The following is a 17003-nucleotide window of genomic DNA, read 5'->3' on the forward strand; positions in this document are numbered from 1 at the left end:
CAGGCAGTCAGAGAGGGTTAAGGCAATTGACTTCTTGCCTTAAAGCCACAGGATCAAGTCTCGTCAGGTGGCCACCCCATCTAGTAACACACACCCTTAAGGGCAGAACATATGCTTTGCATGCAGAAGGTCCCACATTTGATATCTAGCCATCTCCTGGTTGGGCTGGGAATGCTTGAAACCCCAGAGTCCTGTGTTAGGTGGACCAATGGTCTGACTCTGTGTTCCTCTTTTATTTTATCCTTTATTCAGCTGCCTATGTCCCTCTTTTAATTAATCATTCATTCAGAACCACGAGGACTTGGACGTTTTTGAGAAGAAAGGCCAGAGCTCAGTGGCAGACGGAATACTTTGCATGGAAAATATTCCGTTCCTGACTTCTCCAGGTAGGAACATCTCCAGCAAAGGAATGTACAAAGCTGCCTTATACCAAGTCAGACCACTGGCTTAGTGTTGTCTACACTGACTGGCAGCAGCTTTCCAGGGTTTCGGATAAGAAATCTCTCTGCCACCTCCACTGGAAGATGCCAAGGATTGAACCAGGGGCTTTCTTCGCACAAAGCAGCTGCTCTAGCACAGAGTTAGTGTTGCTTGATGTGGTACCACAGCCTTGTCAATGTTTGGATGTGTGCCAAGACTGCAGCTCAGCATCTCATACGGATAGAGCCCCTTCTATTCTTCACCCCACCCCAGTGGAAATCCATAGCTAAAGCAAGTGGGAGACTTCAAAATCCGCTCTTCGGGTCAAACAACAGCAATTCTTGGTGACTGCACCACGTTGCCACCACATCAAATTGTCAGCATCTATCGGTCCCCTTGAACACAGACTACAAAAATCATATGAGATCTCAGGGTTGTTGTTGTTTTTAAACAGGCTTAAGAATTCCTGATTAAACTACAATAAAGAAAGTTTTAAAGGGGGAAACCTCCAGCTCAGACCATAAGCATATATGCCAGTTTTAAAAAGTTTTCAAAACCTGGAAGATTGCTAAAATCTGAAACTTTTGAAGAAGAGTTGGTCACAAACTGGTTATAATTTGAGGCACCCATATCCAAGTTTGGTACAGTTACTCCCCCCCACCCCACCCTAGAGTTTTCCTTTCTAAAGGTTCAGGAAGTTCTACTTGCGCGCACACGCGCACACACACACGGTCTGTAGCTCATTGGTAGAGCATCTGCCTTGCATGCAGATGGTCCCAGGTTCCATCCCCGGCATCTCCAGATAGGGTTGCGAGGCAGACCCCTGCCTGAAACCCTGGAGAGCCGCTACCAGTCAGTGTAGACAACACTGAGCTAGATTATGGGGAAGAGTGCATACACTGGCATCTACTGTTGAAAATAACATTTTATAAAAGGAATTACATTAGGGATGTTGCTTAGCAAATGTCTGAACGTGAGGCAAATCTGCAAACAGAAAATGGGTATAGAGTCGTACCTTCCAAAACGTTCGGAAACGAAAGCATGGCTTCTGATTGGCTGCAGGAAGCTCCTGCAGCCAATCGGAAGCCGCGGAACCACCACCCCCTTTGGATGTTCAGGTCCCCCCCAAAATTCAAAAACCGGAACATTCACTTCCGGGTTTTGATCGATTGGGGGCCAAAAGGTACGAGTACCAAGGCGTTTGACAACCAAGGTATGACTGTATTTGGAGAAGTGAGTAGTTAAAATGCTGGTGGATTTTCATGAGAAAACAATAGAATCATAGTTGGAAGGGACCATGAGGATCGCCTAATCCAACCCCCTGCAGTGCAGGAATCTTTTGCCCAACATGGGGCTCAAATCCATGGCCCTGAGGTTAAGAGCCTCCTGCTCTTTGCCGACTGAGCTATACTACAACCTGATGCCAAAATATGGCAAGCTGTAGTTAAGATTGGGGAAATGGGGGGCAAAAAACCTGAGAGAAACTGAAATTGACAGATCAACACATCTGCACCCTCTTGCTTGCAATCCCCGCAACTGGAATTCGGCAACGCGCTGCCTCTGAAACTGGATGTAAAATATAGCCATCGTGTTGCCAAGGGGCAGGGGTGTGAGTTAGTAAATGGGTGGGTGGGCCTCCATGCCTAAAGGCTAGATAGATAGATGGCATTTCAAACTCTACACTGTTCAGAAGTTTTTAGAGATCTGATTATGTACAACTTACTTTGGGGCACGGGGTGGAGGAAAAGACTGAGAAAGTAAGGCAATAAAATCAGGAAGGGATTTTATTTCCCCACAAAATCTGAGGGGGCAGGAAAGGAAGTACCCCATACAGATCTGATTTCACACTTTAATTCAGAAAATGTTATTAGCAGCCATGGGAGAACCATGTAATGCCTTGAAATCAAGGCTAGTTTCCCTGCTGCTTTGGCTTCAGCAAACGGGAAAGCGGATCCCTCGGTTATCTCAAGGCCATGATGTGGGGAGAAACTGACACCTATTGGTAACTTTCAGATTACTCCACAAATGCTGCTTTTCTCCACTTTGAAGAAAGGGATTCTGCTTTAAGCTTTAAACACACACACACAAAGAGCAAAACGATGTAATGCAAAGACTAAGTAAATTCAAGGCATTTCCACCCCCCTCCTGCCATTAAATTCTAAGCTTATTTAGCTATATCTTTCCTTTTAAGGACAACCAAACCTACTTCTAAAGTAAGCTTGGGTTCCAGCATGCAGGGAGGGGACCACGATAAGCAAACAAATATACATTAAGGCTAGCCTAGTTCATCCTCTTCAAAAGGTCAGAAAAGTTTACATTTAACATCTGGGGCAAAAGACAGATTTCTGCTTACAGAAACTGAAGTTAGGACTTCTGTCAGGGTGGACCTCAGTTCCTCTCCTTCTTCAGAAGCCCATTGTTTCCCCACAGAACAAGACAGGGACATGCAAAAGTGGACGCTAATTCATGCACGGATTTATTTATTTACAAACATGTAGCCTACTTTTCCAGTGGTGTCCTCAAGGAGGCTCAAAGCATAAATAAAAGAAGCCGCGCACCCTCCTCAAACTTGGTGCACAGCCGTTCTTTTCCGCATTAAGAACTGGAGGTACGCTTCAGTCTAGTTGATACAGAACCAGCTAGGGACAGGCAAATCTGTCCATTCCAATTTATCACTTTTCCAATCATCAGTTCTGCACATTTCAACATGAGGTGGGGGTTTTTTAAGTCCTCATGAAAACCCACCAACATTTCGCCTAATACATGCATTTCTACTCACACTTTCCCCTAGTATATTTATTTTTGAACTCATTACTTGGTGTGAGAACAGCACAACAAAATTCAGAGAAGTGTGGACTTCAAAGTATGGTTGTCACTTTGGTTTGTGGATTGCTTCAGAAACTGCAATCCAGGAACCTCACCTATAAATGCTAGCTGAATCTAATTTCTCCCCTATCACTAGAACCAACTCATGTAAACACCAAAGGTGACACAGAATTCCAGGCGGGCAAGTGAGCAGGGCTGATTTCTGTCTCCCCAACCAGCCCGCTTGATGTCTGTGCTGTCTGGAAATGGAGCATAGAAATGCAGTAAGCTGGCTAAGGGTGAACAGAGCTAGGGCCAGCCCAAGACGTTTTGGCACCTGAGGCGAACCCACAAAATGTTGCCTCTCATCGGCAAGTAAAGAAGTGGGGAGTGAAGTTCTACACTGGGAATGAAAGGCATGGAATGAAGTCATCCTTACCCAATGGTTGAAGGTGGTTGCAGAACCCAGGAGACCCCAAAGCGCAGCCCTTGCCATTTTCTCCTTAGGGGTGGGAGGAGACCAACAGTGCCCCCTATTTGTCTAGGCAGCATTGTGGGGGAGCTGGAAGGAGGAAGCAGATCTGGCCTCCAAGGGGAGTGTTGCAGCAGACAATACATTCCTTGGAGAGTGGATCTGCTGCTCTTGTGGATCCTGCCACCCAAGGCAGCCACCTCACCTTGCCTCATGGGCGGGCCGACCCTGTACACAGCAATCCATCCGTCCTTCTGACAGCCCCCTTGGCAGATTACAAATTATTTTACTAGTCTGCTTAGAGACTAATTGCTTGCATTTCTATGCTGGTTGCAGAAGAGGGGGCCTTGTCCTATTCTACGGTCAGTCCAGAGTTGTAGGCCGCTAACCCCTTAGAAGGCTAGTAAAGAATCTACAAGCTTAGAACATGTGTAGGCTTGTTTACACTAAAATAAATATGGGGGGGGGGGTTCAACCATCAGTTGTGGTGTGGGCAGCATCAAAGAATCCCAATGTGTCACTGCTTTCTGCTTCAGGATGACGTCACTGCAGCTGGGGGTAGAGGCAGTGGGGAAATCAGCATTGCAGATTCCTGCTCTGATGGATTTAGAAGCAACAAGGGATGCTGCAGCCCCTCTGATGACACAATAGTTCTCAACCACCTGACACCTGTGCAGTGGAGTCCGCCACGGTTTCATCTTATTCCCCATGCTGTTTAACATCCACTGGGTGAGGTCATCCAGGGATTTGGAGCATGCTGTCATCAATGTGTGGATGACAACCAGCTCTTTTTCTCCTTGTCAGCAGAATGAGGGAAGGCCGTGCTGCTGCTGCTGCTGCTGCTGCTGCTGCTGCTGCTGCTGCTGCTGGACTGGAGGCAGTAATGGGCTGCATGAGAGTCAACCAACTGAGATGGAATGTGAGGAAGTGCAGTTCACATGCCCAGGATGCAGGAAGATGATCTGCTCCTAACAGGGATTACCTCCCCTTAAAGGAGCAGTTCTGTAGTTGGGGAGGGGGAACTACTAGATCAGGCATAGGCAAACTTGGCCCTCCAGGTGTTTTGGGACCACAACTCCCATCATCCCTGACCACTGGTCCTGTTAGCTAGGGATGATGCAAGTTGTAGTCCCAAAAACATCTGGAGGGCCGAGTTTGCCTATGCCTGTACTAGATCCAGTACATGTGGCATCTGTGATATGCATTACGTTTTTCTCCACCTATGGTTTGCCAGCTATAGCCATTCCTGGACCAAGATGGTCTGGCCAGAATAACTCATTCTCTAATAACCTTCTATTTTTACTGCTGTAATAAGCTGGGGGTGGGTGGGCTATCCTTGAAGACAGTTCAAGGAAGCTGGCACATACTTTTTGCAACCATATAACGTCAGTTTTACAAGAGTTGCACTTGTCATATGCATGTGACTGAGCTCTACTCAGGCTGTTGTTATATAAAAAAAACTGAACAACTTTGCACCTAAGTACTCAGAGAAGTGCCTCTCCCTATATCAATCTGGCTAGGCCCTAAAATCTGCAAAAGAGACCCTTCTAGGGATCCTGCCAGCATTTCTGGGGTAAATCATGCATTAACTGTGGTGGCACACCAGGTATAGAATTCCCTCCCATTAGAAATATGACAAGCGTGTACATTGTATAGCTTTCTCCACCAGTTGAAAACATCTTTCTTCCCCAAGGCACTTGAAGGTAGTTGATGAATCTTTGTCAAATATAACTGCTTTCTGCTGTTGTTTGGTATGGATTTTAGTACTGCTCTTCATTTGCTATATAGCCCATGCAGGGGAACCTCTTGCCCTCCAGATGCTGCTGAACTACAACTCCCATCAGCACCAGCAAGCATGGTCAATGGCCAGGAATGATGGAAGTTATAGTTCGGCCACATCTGGTGGGCCAAAGGTTTCCCACAACTGTTATATCATGTTTTATAATTTTAGTAATACATTCTATATGTGTAAACTGCCCTGGGGTTATTTATGATGAAGAGTGGAACAAATATTTTAAAAAACAGTGTGCCCTGGCACAACCTTTTCGCCTTGCAGTAGAAAATGCTTTTAAAAACAAAAATAGACCAATAATGCCAAGTCAGTATAAAACAGGAAACAATCTGAAATAGCAACTCCCAAGCATCTACAACCAAGGCAAGTTAACAGAAGTGCCAACTAAGTAACGCTGGTGTATTTCTGATCAGAGCGATTCAAAGGGTCATCACCAGTAAGTTCCTGCTGCCAGGGGTAACCAAGCTTACCTGTAAAAAAGTGTCATTTCTGCATCGTCAGATTCCATTATATGGAAGCAAACATTCTCTAAACATCCATGTTTGACAAACCTTGAAAAAGGTATCTCTAGCCCAATATGAGTTTGCTTGGGGACTATCATAAGTGGTCTAAAATACTAGGGGAGAGATTGTGCACTTCCTTAATGGCATCCCTTTTGCACACGTCCCATTGAATAAGCAACTATTATCCCATTAGAAAACCATTTCAAACCAGAAGAAATCTGGGAGCAACACTTTGAACACACGTTTTAATTCCTACAGCAGTAGGATGAGGCTTGTCAACAGGTTGGGAGCCAGAAAAAGCAAACAGGAATAATCCAATGGGGATGGATTGGCACTGTGTAAGAGCACACCACTCTCGCAAAGCTCTCCTACCAGGAATGATGAACCTGTGGCCCTTCATGCTACCTGAGGCCGATGGGAATTTGAGTCCAGCATCATGGGGGGGGTGTCACCTCCATTTTATACCTTTCAAAGGGGCTTGTGCAGGACAAATCCCCTTGTCATGCCCCTTGGTTTTACAAGTACTGGGTCCCCAACAGATCGACAATAGCTCCCAGATTTGGCCACCATGCAAGCAGTACTCTGTTTTTAAGGAGGTCACCTAAGCCAGGTAACAAGTCTGATCAAGTTGGGTTTGATTCGACCACAACCATTCAGGAAGAAGAGGAGGGGAAACAGAGCTCAACAGGATGCTTACTTGTGACAAAGAACTTTTTGGTGAAGGTACAGCTGTCAAAAGCAGCAATTTTCTCCTGTAAGACGACAACAAGGATCCTGGGAGCGAAAAACAAAACAACAATGGAGAATACTTGAAATATCAAGATACTAAAAACTGAAATGGTAGGATTTAGACATTCTGGTTTCTATAGGGTATAATAACAATAATAACAATAATAACAATAATAACAATAATAATACACACTGGTCCCACTTTACAAATGCTCACTATGCAAAAATTCACTTATCTGAACACAAAGAATCATTACCCAAACTTCAATATATAACCACAGGTTCAAATATCTGAACAGAAAGCAATTTTTACTTCCTTCTTTACCTTTTGCTGATTGGTTGAGGGAGGAAGATGGAGTGATTGGACAAATCAGAGAGCATTTTCTCTAGGTTTTCCCATCTCTCTCTCCCCCCCCCCCATGTTGGCATCAAAATTCCATGGTTGGAAACAATTAGAAAATTTCACATAGGAATCAATGGAAATCATTGACTTATTACATGAATACTTGCCTAACGAGCCATTTCCAGGGCAATGCACTGTGTTTGTAAAGCGGGATCTGTGTGTCACTATAATTATGATAATCACTATTATTGAAAGTTGTCTGTTCTCTATGCATCTGGACCCCTCTTAAGAGGCCATAACCAAATTTTATACGATGGTTCCTGAGATCAAGGAGCAAGTTTTTGTCTATATTTAGACATAAAGGTGGGCGCCATTTTGCTTCAAGATGGCAGACTGAACCTTTCAAAACTGCACTGACTTGAAGGAATGACTACCTCAATTTTTTGTTTGTTGGTTTCTTAGAATTCCTGAGTAATGCTGGTTATGAAGCTGCTGACATATTTTAGGGAGCAGGCACTGCAGGAACAGAAGCTGAATTCTGTGGCCAATACCAGATTGAGTTATTTGGGATGGGGTATGTGTGTGTGTGTGAAACCTCAAGTAGCAATCCTGGGTGTGAGAATGCAGGAACTGCAAATGTAGTGTGTGCCCCCTTTTCCACCTGTGAGATGCCAGAAAAACACAAGAGGGTTTGTACCTCTTTAATAAAACCAGTGTTATGCCTCCTGCAATTTACATTTATTTTTTTAAAAGCATCCTTTCTCCCCGGTGACTCAAAATGAAAATCCATCACTACCACACAGCATATTAATCTAAAAAGTGTTTCATCCTCAAAAATAATCACATTGCTGGTTTTTATTGCAAATCTGCCGGGCATAACAGCCGTGCCTTATTTGCTGAAAGTGTTTTGTGTGTCCCCCATTCCCCTCCCCACACCCTCCATACAATGGAATTAAGAGGAGGGGGGGCGGGATAGGGTTTATGTAATGAATCACTTAAAATGATTATCAGGACATGAAGCACAAGGACGATGACAACAAAACAAAAATTTCAAGGGGACAGCAGCTGGGAAGCCATTTTAGATCTCTACAGTAGACACCACACGTGGAATCAGCTCCAGCTGGTACAAAATCCTGCAGTGAGGCTATTGGCTGCAGCAGCACATAACTCATGTGATTAAATATGTTACTGGGCCAAATTTAAGGAACTTGTATTGATTTACAAGGGCCTTAACAACTTGGGTCTAGGATACCTTAAGGACTGCCTCATCCCTTATAACCCTGCCTGAATCACTCAGATCTTTGGGGGAGTCTTTGTTGGCCTGCCTCTCCCCCCCCCCCCACACCCTATGGCTCAAATGTGCAGCTTATAACTACTTAAAATACTGCATTTGGTCCAAGCTGCTCCCATGGAAGGCAATGATGGACAGCAATATGAAATATAAATGGCAAAGTGGGTTGGGGGATGGATGGAGCAAAGTATCCAAAGATAAAAGGGCTTACCTTTTGTTGCAGTGCAGGTCATAAATGGGGGTTTTGAACTGTATGGATTTTACCATTTCACCAGTTCGCAAAGAATGGAGGTCCACGCAACAGTAAGGAGGGCTGGTGCTGAAAGACATCAGAAAAAAACACGGGGTTGGCTAGCATATTTAGGCCAGCTAGCAAATTCAAGGAGTTATGATTAGGATACAAAGCCCACAGCAGCTTCCGAGCAGTTTATCTGAAGGCCCATCGCTTGGCCCATGTGTGGCTGCTCAGCAGCTTCAATCTGCAGAACTAGCACTTTGACAAGCACCATGTACTGTTCTTTTCACATTTGCGAGAAATGGATCGTTTAGTGTGGCAGCGCCTATGCTCTAGAACTCCCTGCCAATTGTTATTGGGTAGGCCCCTTCTCTATATAATTTCTGACACTTGCTAAAAACATTTTTGCTTAGACAAGGATACCCAAACATGTCATTTTATTATGTACATTTGTTTTGGTTTTTTAACTGTTGGTTTTATCTAGATTTTGATAATTTTATTATGTTTACTGTTTCAAAGTCTGCTTCTATTGTTATTCTTAAAAGAGCATTTCATGCTGTTTTATGTAAACCACTTACGAGATTTATTTATTGATTAAGCAGTACATAAATCTAGGAAAATAAAATAAACAAACAAAATGCATTTGAATATATAACAGTCAGAATGATATGATTCCCCAGAAGAGCATAAAAATGACTGACTGTAGCAATCTGCAGAATGCTACCAATAATAATAATACAGTGGTACCTCGGGTTAAGAACTTAATTCGTTCCGGAGGTCAGTTCTTAACCTGAAACTGTTCTTAACCTGAAGCACCACTTTAGCTAATGGGCCTCCCACTGCCGCCGCCACACGATTTCTATTCTCATCCTGAAGCAAAGTTCTTAACCCGAGGTACTATTTCCGGGTTAGCAGAGTCTGTAACCTGAAGTGTCTCTAACCTGAAGCGTCTGTAACCAGAGGTACCACTGTAATAATAGGGCACATACAGTGGCTCAGACGCCAGATTTGGGGGATGGGGGAGAGATCAGATTTGCAGCCCAACAGCAGTTCAGTGCTTCCCCATAGCTTCCTGCAGCTCCCCATACTAACAAAGTTTGCATCAATTGCATTATTTTTGTTTGAAAGGATTAAAAATTCAGACTAAATTAAGCAAAGTAAGAGAAACTATAACTATTCAAGCTGCATAGTTTTATGTGTTTTGAAAAATATAGTATTATCATTATGAAGTTTGCAAGCTGGCTTACAAAAACAATGCAGCAAACATGGCAAGACATGTGCATATATGAAACCAACATGACACCAAGACATGGCTTCTGGAGATTTGGGTTGAAACTGCACATTATGAACTATGGGGCCCGCATCGGGGGGGGGGGGGGGGCTTAGGGGCAGAGATCAGGGGAGCTGCAGTGCTTGGCAGCATGAGCAGGAGTGGGTCCACATGCAAGAGGACCATCTTATTTTGAAGCAAATACACATTACCAGTCAATGAATGCACTTAACCATTAAAAGGGCTCTCATTGTGGAAGACCATTCAGTCCAGGGTCTACAGTTACCTAACCACACCACTGATTATGATGGTCACAAGATGGCCCTGACGTCAGTGGCCCAGTGCGTCTTCCCCCCTCCTATCAGGTAAGCTAAAAATGCACAGTGTGATGTCATCCTGCTGCGTGAACATCCCCGCCCATGCTAATGAAAGCAGCCAATGAAGCGGAGGGGGAAAACTTACAACGGGATGACATCATCTGCTATAAAGTTACTGGGAAAGGGAGAAGAGGAAACTGGGGAGAGGAGAGAACTACTACTTTTGGCAGCATTCCCCCCCCCCTCTAATCCAAGCAATCTCTGTAATGTCTAGCTTTCAGCCCCCGTGTTTTGACACATGGACAACTCAGGAGGATACTGGGTGGCCAAGAACTTTGAGATTTCACTGCGAAACACACACGTCGCCGGAATGGGACTTACGGACAAGCAGCTGAACCGCACAGCTGCCGATGTCAACCCCAGTACAAAGAGCCCATGGTCGTTTCAACAGGCTCCTTGTTTGTTTTAACAACAACAACAAAAAATCCATATGCGGCACGTGCCTCTTTTATCATTTTAATATAAATAAGGCTCTCCAGCTGTTCATTCAAAAGAGAAGCAGCCGCCGCCAGCTTTCTTTCAACAGAAAAAGGGTAGGCCGGGATGCAAGAGGAGAAAGGGAGAGTGGCAGGCGCCATCTTGCAAGCCAAGAAGCGGCTTTGATCTGGCAGTTTCACTCCCGCGACACCTTTTCCTTCCTCTCCCCCTTCTCCTCCCCGCCTCCTCAAGAGAGTGCACTGAAAGGTTGGTTGTTTCTAGGAAGCTGCGCAAAAGGGTCGGCTGTGTAACACACACAAACAGGAGAACACAGATTTTAAAACAGAGGGAGGAAATATTAAGAAAAAGGTGTTTGCTACTGCTTACAGGTGCACCCAAAAGGGATATGAGGCGGATTGCATGGGTGGTAATACTTCAACCTCCCTCCCACAGGAGGCAGTGATGGCCATCCCTATGGCTGGCTTTAAAAGAGGATCGGACATATTCATGTCCGAGAGGGTGACTGGTTGCTAGTAGCCATGATGGCTGTGTTCTGCCTCCAAGTTGGAGGCAGTAATGCTTCGGAACAACAACTGCTGGAAACCGCAAGAGGGACGAATGCTCTTGAAGCTGGGTCCTGCTTGCCAGTTTCCCACAGACATCTGGTTGGCCATTATGGGAACAGGAAGCTGGACTAGATGGGCCATTGGCCTGATTCAGCAGGCTCTTCTTAAGTTCTTCTGTTAACCTGCAGGAGTATGTTTGGGGGCTCATGACTGAGCTCCCATACATTAAAGCAGGCTTCCTCAACCTTGGCTCTCCAGATGTGCTGAGACTGCAATTCCCATCATCCCTGACCACTGGTCCTGCTAGCTAGGGATCATGGGAGTTGTAGGCCAAAAACATCTGGAGGGCCAAGGTTGAGGAAGTCCGCATTAAAGGCATTAAACAAACAAAATCCCATACATATATTAGAGTCATTAAACAAACAAACTCCCTGCACATTGCAAGCAGCTTTGGAAGAAGAGCTGAAAGGCTAGGTATCCCTGTGATAGATACGTTTTCCATGTGTGTATAGGAACAAAGGATTGTAACAAACACAGCTTTACTTAGAGCAGACCCCCTGAAAGTAATGAAGACACATGCCCATTTTCTTTCAGTTGGATACAACCCATAGGGAGCTGCCTTATACTAATCTTTTTTAATAAGCTATGTGGCCAATCCATCACATCATCTTGTGGCTGCGAGTTCCACAAATAAATTGTGTGGAATTTGCCACCATAATGGACTGTGATTGCCACTAGCTTTAACTGCTGGGGGCGTTTTAAGCTGGTTGGGGGTTAACAAAAATGGCTGTAGGTCAGGGAAAAACCATTCTGAGGAAACACTGTGTTCCACTAACCCCTCCTTCGAATTAAGGAACATAGGAAGCAGTCAGACCATTGATCCATTTAGCTTAGTACTGCCTACACTGAGTGGCAGTCTCTCGTTTTTTGTTTTCAGATGGGAGTTTCTCCCAGCCCTACACGGAGATGTCAAGGATTGGACCTGGAACCTTTTGCATGCAAAGCAGATGCTCAACAACACAAGATACCTTTCATAATATTTATCGGATTTGTCCAGAAAAACACACCAAGGTATTTTTTTAAAGTGACATTTCCCCAAAGTGTGTGCATATATCACTGAGACACAAAACAGCAGAACTCTTTTAAACCTACCACAAATTGCAGGAGGCATGGAAACACTTATTTTTCAAAATCAGAAAAAGGTGCTCCCAATCTTAAGACATGTGCTACTAAACCTAATCCTTTCACTTGGAGGAGGAAGCAATAGTAATTTGGAAAAGACATGGTAATTCTTTGCCCCAGATTGCCTAACAGCAGGTCTCAGGAATGAAATTTAAAATGCACCTTACCCTGAAGGGGATACAACCAAATCAAATGCACTTACATTTCCCTGCTTCTTTCCAGGCAGAGCCCCACTTCACAAAGAACAGAAGACTGCCTCTGAAACTGGTAGCGCTGCACTGGGTTTCCCCAGTCCCTTACATTAATTTATCCCAGAGGCAGGCAACATGGTGTCTTCCAAATGTTGCTGGTCTACATCCCCCAACAGCCCCAGCCAGCATGGCCAATGGTCAGGGATGATGGGAACTGGAGTTCAACATTCATCTAAAGGGCATTATGTTGGCTAAAGCTGATTGGCTCCTTTGTCCTGGTATCATTACTATTTGCTTCCCACCCTGCCCTGTTTCAACAGTCAATGAACCAGGTGGTCTTTAATGTTTTAAAGCCATAGCTTACTACAGAAGAGAAAGAATCCTGATTGCAAAAAAGTAACATTCACGATAAAATCTTATATATATATCACATTATGAGCAAGTAAAAATTTGGCTCGAGCTTCCAAAAAGCAAACCTTCCCACGGCTAAAAGAGTTGCTCTATGTCAGTTCATTGCAACTCAGATCAGCTGGTAATTCAGATCAAGAGGAAAGTCCAGAGATTTACTTCACATCACAAAGAAGATTGGCAATATAATAAACAATGTGGTACATCCTTCACAGAGCCATAAGGACAGAGCCTCAACTCATAAGTTTGGGGGGGGGGGTTTAGAAGACCATATAAAACTGCAGTTTGCACTAGCTGCAAACCATTTCAGGCAACAGCTTCAGCTGGGTGCTAGAGATTGCGCATCTTGGCAACGGCAAATATCAGCTGACCCAGACTCCACCTTCCCCAGCCCAATGCCCTCTGCATATTGTTGGACTACAACTCCCATCATCCTTCACCATAGGCCATGCTGATCATGGCTCTTAGGAGTTGGACAACATCAAGAGGTCACCGTGTTGGCAAAGGCTGATCCAGACATTTCAGGCAGGAGGGATTTCTCCACTTCTCTCCTCAGCTGAGAAGAGAGTCCTGGGCTCTCCTTGCAAGCCACCCTGCTTGGGGTAGAGATGCAGGGAAGGCCAGAGGACAGCTGACCCAGCCAAAGAGTCTGAGCAGGCTCAGTACGAGAGCATCTACCCTACGTGCACAAGGTCCCAGGCTCAATCCCTAGCATCTCTAGGGGGTGCTGGGAAAGAACTCAGTGCGAAATCCTGGAGAGCCACTGGCTGATAGTGAAAACAATCCTAAGCTTGAAGGACTAATGGTCTGTCTCAACTGTAAGACAACTTCCTATGTTCCTACACTGAGTGAGGCCTGGCATTTGCTCTGGAGTACATACAGTCCAAATTAAGAAGAGGGTTTTGTGTGTTTTTTAAAAAAAGCTTGACATGTTGTGCAGGAAGACCGAACGACATCTTAATCATACAGCAAGCCCGCTGCATATTTTATTCAATCAACTGTAATATTTGAACCTGGCTGGTCTCCACCAGCCAGACAGCAAATCATATGGCTACACAGCAATATGGGACTCTGAGACAGCTGCCCATCTCTGCCCCCACCATAACAGCAGGAAAGCATGGATCCAAGATGTGCTTGGAAATGCTCAGGGTAGTAATAATACTAACAGTGCAATAATAATTGGGCAGGAGATCAGTTGGTACAGGACCGGCAGGGCCTCAGCATCTGGCACTGAAGCCCACAGACCCTTCTTATTCTTCAAGGGGGATTTTTTAAAGTGTGAAAGCGCCCTCTGAAAGTATGCTAGAAGTATTACTGGCAGACAGAAGGCCTGGTTATTAGTAATCTAAAATGTCCTGTGAGATAAATTTAGATTTTTTAGTATTATGTAGCTGCTTCCCCTGACCACATAAAGAGTGAAGAATTTGGGTTTTTAAATGAAAAAGAAAAAAAGAAATAGCGTACATGGGCGGGGTGTGTGTGATATATCAATAGATGGTTCTTTGCTGAAGTTTCTCTAGGGCCTCTAGATCACTGATCTTCAGTTAGGGACCTGCTAGTATACTGATGATCAGTTTGGGACCTAGCTGGACCATAAAGAAGGCTGATCGCCGAAGAATTGATGCTTTTGAATTATGGTGCTGGAGGAGACTCTTGAGAGTCCCATGGGCTGCAAGAAGATCAAACCTATCCATTCTTAAGGAAATCAGCCCTGAGCGCTCACTGGAAGGACAGATCCTGAAGCTGAGACTCCAAGACTTTGGCCACCTCATGAGAAGACTCCCTGGAAAAGACCCTGATGCTGGGAAAGATTGAGGGCACAAGGAGAAGGGGATGACAGAGGACGAGATGGTTGGACAGTGTTCTCAAAGATACAGACATGAGTTTGACCAAACTGCAGGAGGCAGTGAAAGACAGGAGTGCCTGGCGTGCTTTGGTCCATGGGGTCACGAAGAGTCAGACACGACTAAACGACTAAACAACAACAACAGCAGCAGCAGGTTGGGTTGCAAAACAGGACTGCTGCCATACAAATATCTGGCCTTGTGTCATCTGAGAGATATGTCCATCCTCCACCCTTCTTCTGATTGTAAATCATTCTAACTGATTCTACATTGTTGTAACCTACGCTATGACCTTAAGGCGAAGGATAGGTAAGAAATATGAATCATCCTCACCAACTTAAAGAAATAGTTAAAAATTGGTGCCCAGGTACAAGTTTGGGCTAAAGGTAGGCCCCAGGTCTGAAAACATTGAAGACGACTGCTCTAGGTGATTGGGCTTTAGATGTTGGTCATGACCTACCAAAACAAAACTGAGAATCACAGGTGACTCAAACACTTTTGGGTCCGATTGGGTCTGTGTCTCCAGAGGTATACACAGTGGGGCACTCCACTGTGGGTGTACTTTATGCTCCACAACAAAAGCACTATCCCCAAGGGAGGTATCCAGAGTCTGCCAGCATCACAATGGAACCTTTCATTTACTGCATGCACATACAACCCGAAAGTCCAGTGGAAACTCCAAACTCTGGCATTGCAGGGTGTTGGACTAGATGACTCTCAGGGTCCCTCCCAATTCTACAGTTTTATGATTGTACTCCAACATGCAAGAGAAAAATACACATCCTGAGTTTTAAGAAGTTTGTAAGCCCTGGCTGCTGAGCTCTGCAACAAGTTTGGTTATTCAAATAAGCACAAACCACAGTTCTGTTCAGCTAACACCCCACATCTTTCGTACTTTGAGTGAAAAACAACCTCAGAAGATAGAAAAATTAGCAACATCAAAAGACAAATATATCAAAGTCTTTCACAAAACCCCAGCCTGCTTTTAATTTTAAAAGAAACAAACCAAGGTACAGCTAAACCAGACTTTTAACTTGCTCCATATATAAAAGCAGTTGTGGGCTCAAACAATTAGTACTGCTTTTTTGTTATTTTCAGTGGAATCCACAGACACAAGCTTATGATATTAAGAGATGACAGCTGAGCTTAGAGAAGGGAGAGGACAGTTGAATCACAGCATCGTGGGAATGAAGGAGCGTGCTCTGAAGAGAGAGGGTCAAATGGGCACAAAGAATCATAGATTCATAGAGTTGGAAGGGGCACCAAGGGTCATCTAGTCCAACCCCCTGCAATGCCGGAAGCACCCAATCCAGGTTCTAAGAAAAACAAGTCACGGAGAACCAATACTGCCCTCAAAGGAGGAGCTTTCCTGGTTTTCAAAGAGAGTCACCTACAAAGCAACAAAAGATAGTGCCTTCTTCCAAACTTTTGCTTGATAGCTTTGTAGCTCAACACAAGAGAGCGAAAAGGGAGGATGGAATGATTGTAAAACAGATGTGGAGGGAGAGCAGCTGTCTGCAAATAGCAGCTGTATAAACCCAAGAGATGCTTCTGTCAAGGGCAGCAGCAACAGAAGATGATGGTGGTGATGATGGGACAGCAGGAGGAAAGAGAAATCACAGTAGCGAAATGATAAGCAGCCAAATAGGGATGAAAAGGCAACATTTTCCGTTCCACTCTGTCTTTTTCCAGGCAGCACTGTTGCCTTTCCTACATTATTCAACTCGCTGTCCGCTGTGGCAAAATGTAATTAATTACGTAAATTACATTATTCCACCCTATTCATTTCAGTGCAAAGGAAACACAATGCGAATGGTGGGGAGGGCATATGCCAATTATGCATCATTCGTGGACTGATAATAACAACAGCGAATGCCATTAATATTTGCTGGATTTAATTCCATTCGGGACATATGACAAATGCATGAAAATCAGCAATTTCTGTTCCTATTGCCACTGGCTTCCCTACAGCCAACAGGGAGCAATGCTTGATGGCTTCTGGTTAATATGAGTGCGATTCCTATGAACCATGTTCTTACTAGTGAATGCCTAACCCAATTGCAGCCTTCTATATTATTCAGTAATTCTTCAACAATTTTTTTTTTGGGGGGGGAGGAATAACCAGTTTACATGTTTTATTTTATTATATTGTGTATTT

At 44.5% G+C, this 17003-nt stretch overlaps 1 protein-coding gene across 4 annotated transcripts in view; it reads right to left on the minus strand.

The window, feature by feature from the left end:
- BCAS3 (BCAS3 microtubule associated cell migration factor) overlaps positions 1-17003 on the minus strand; it is a 467999-nt gene that overhangs the window by 404039 nt on the left and 46957 nt on the right. For all 4 annotated transcript variants that reach the window (XM_079955512.1, XM_079955511.1, XM_079955513.1 and 1 more), the window contains exons 8-9: positions 8567-8674; positions 6690-6766 (exon numbers count right to left, since the gene is read on the minus strand). In XM_079955512.1, the coding sequence (XP_079811638.1) occupies positions 6690-6766; positions 8567-8674 (185 nt within the window). The remainder of the gene's footprint in view (positions 1-6689; positions 6767-8566; positions 8675-17003) is intronic.

This window comes from Podarcis cretensis (assembly GCF_951804945.1).
Source record: "Podarcis cretensis genome assembly, chromosome: 15".
In the NCBI taxonomy this organism is placed as follows: domain Eukaryota; kingdom Metazoa; phylum Chordata; class Lepidosauria; order Squamata; family Lacertidae; genus Podarcis; species Podarcis cretensis.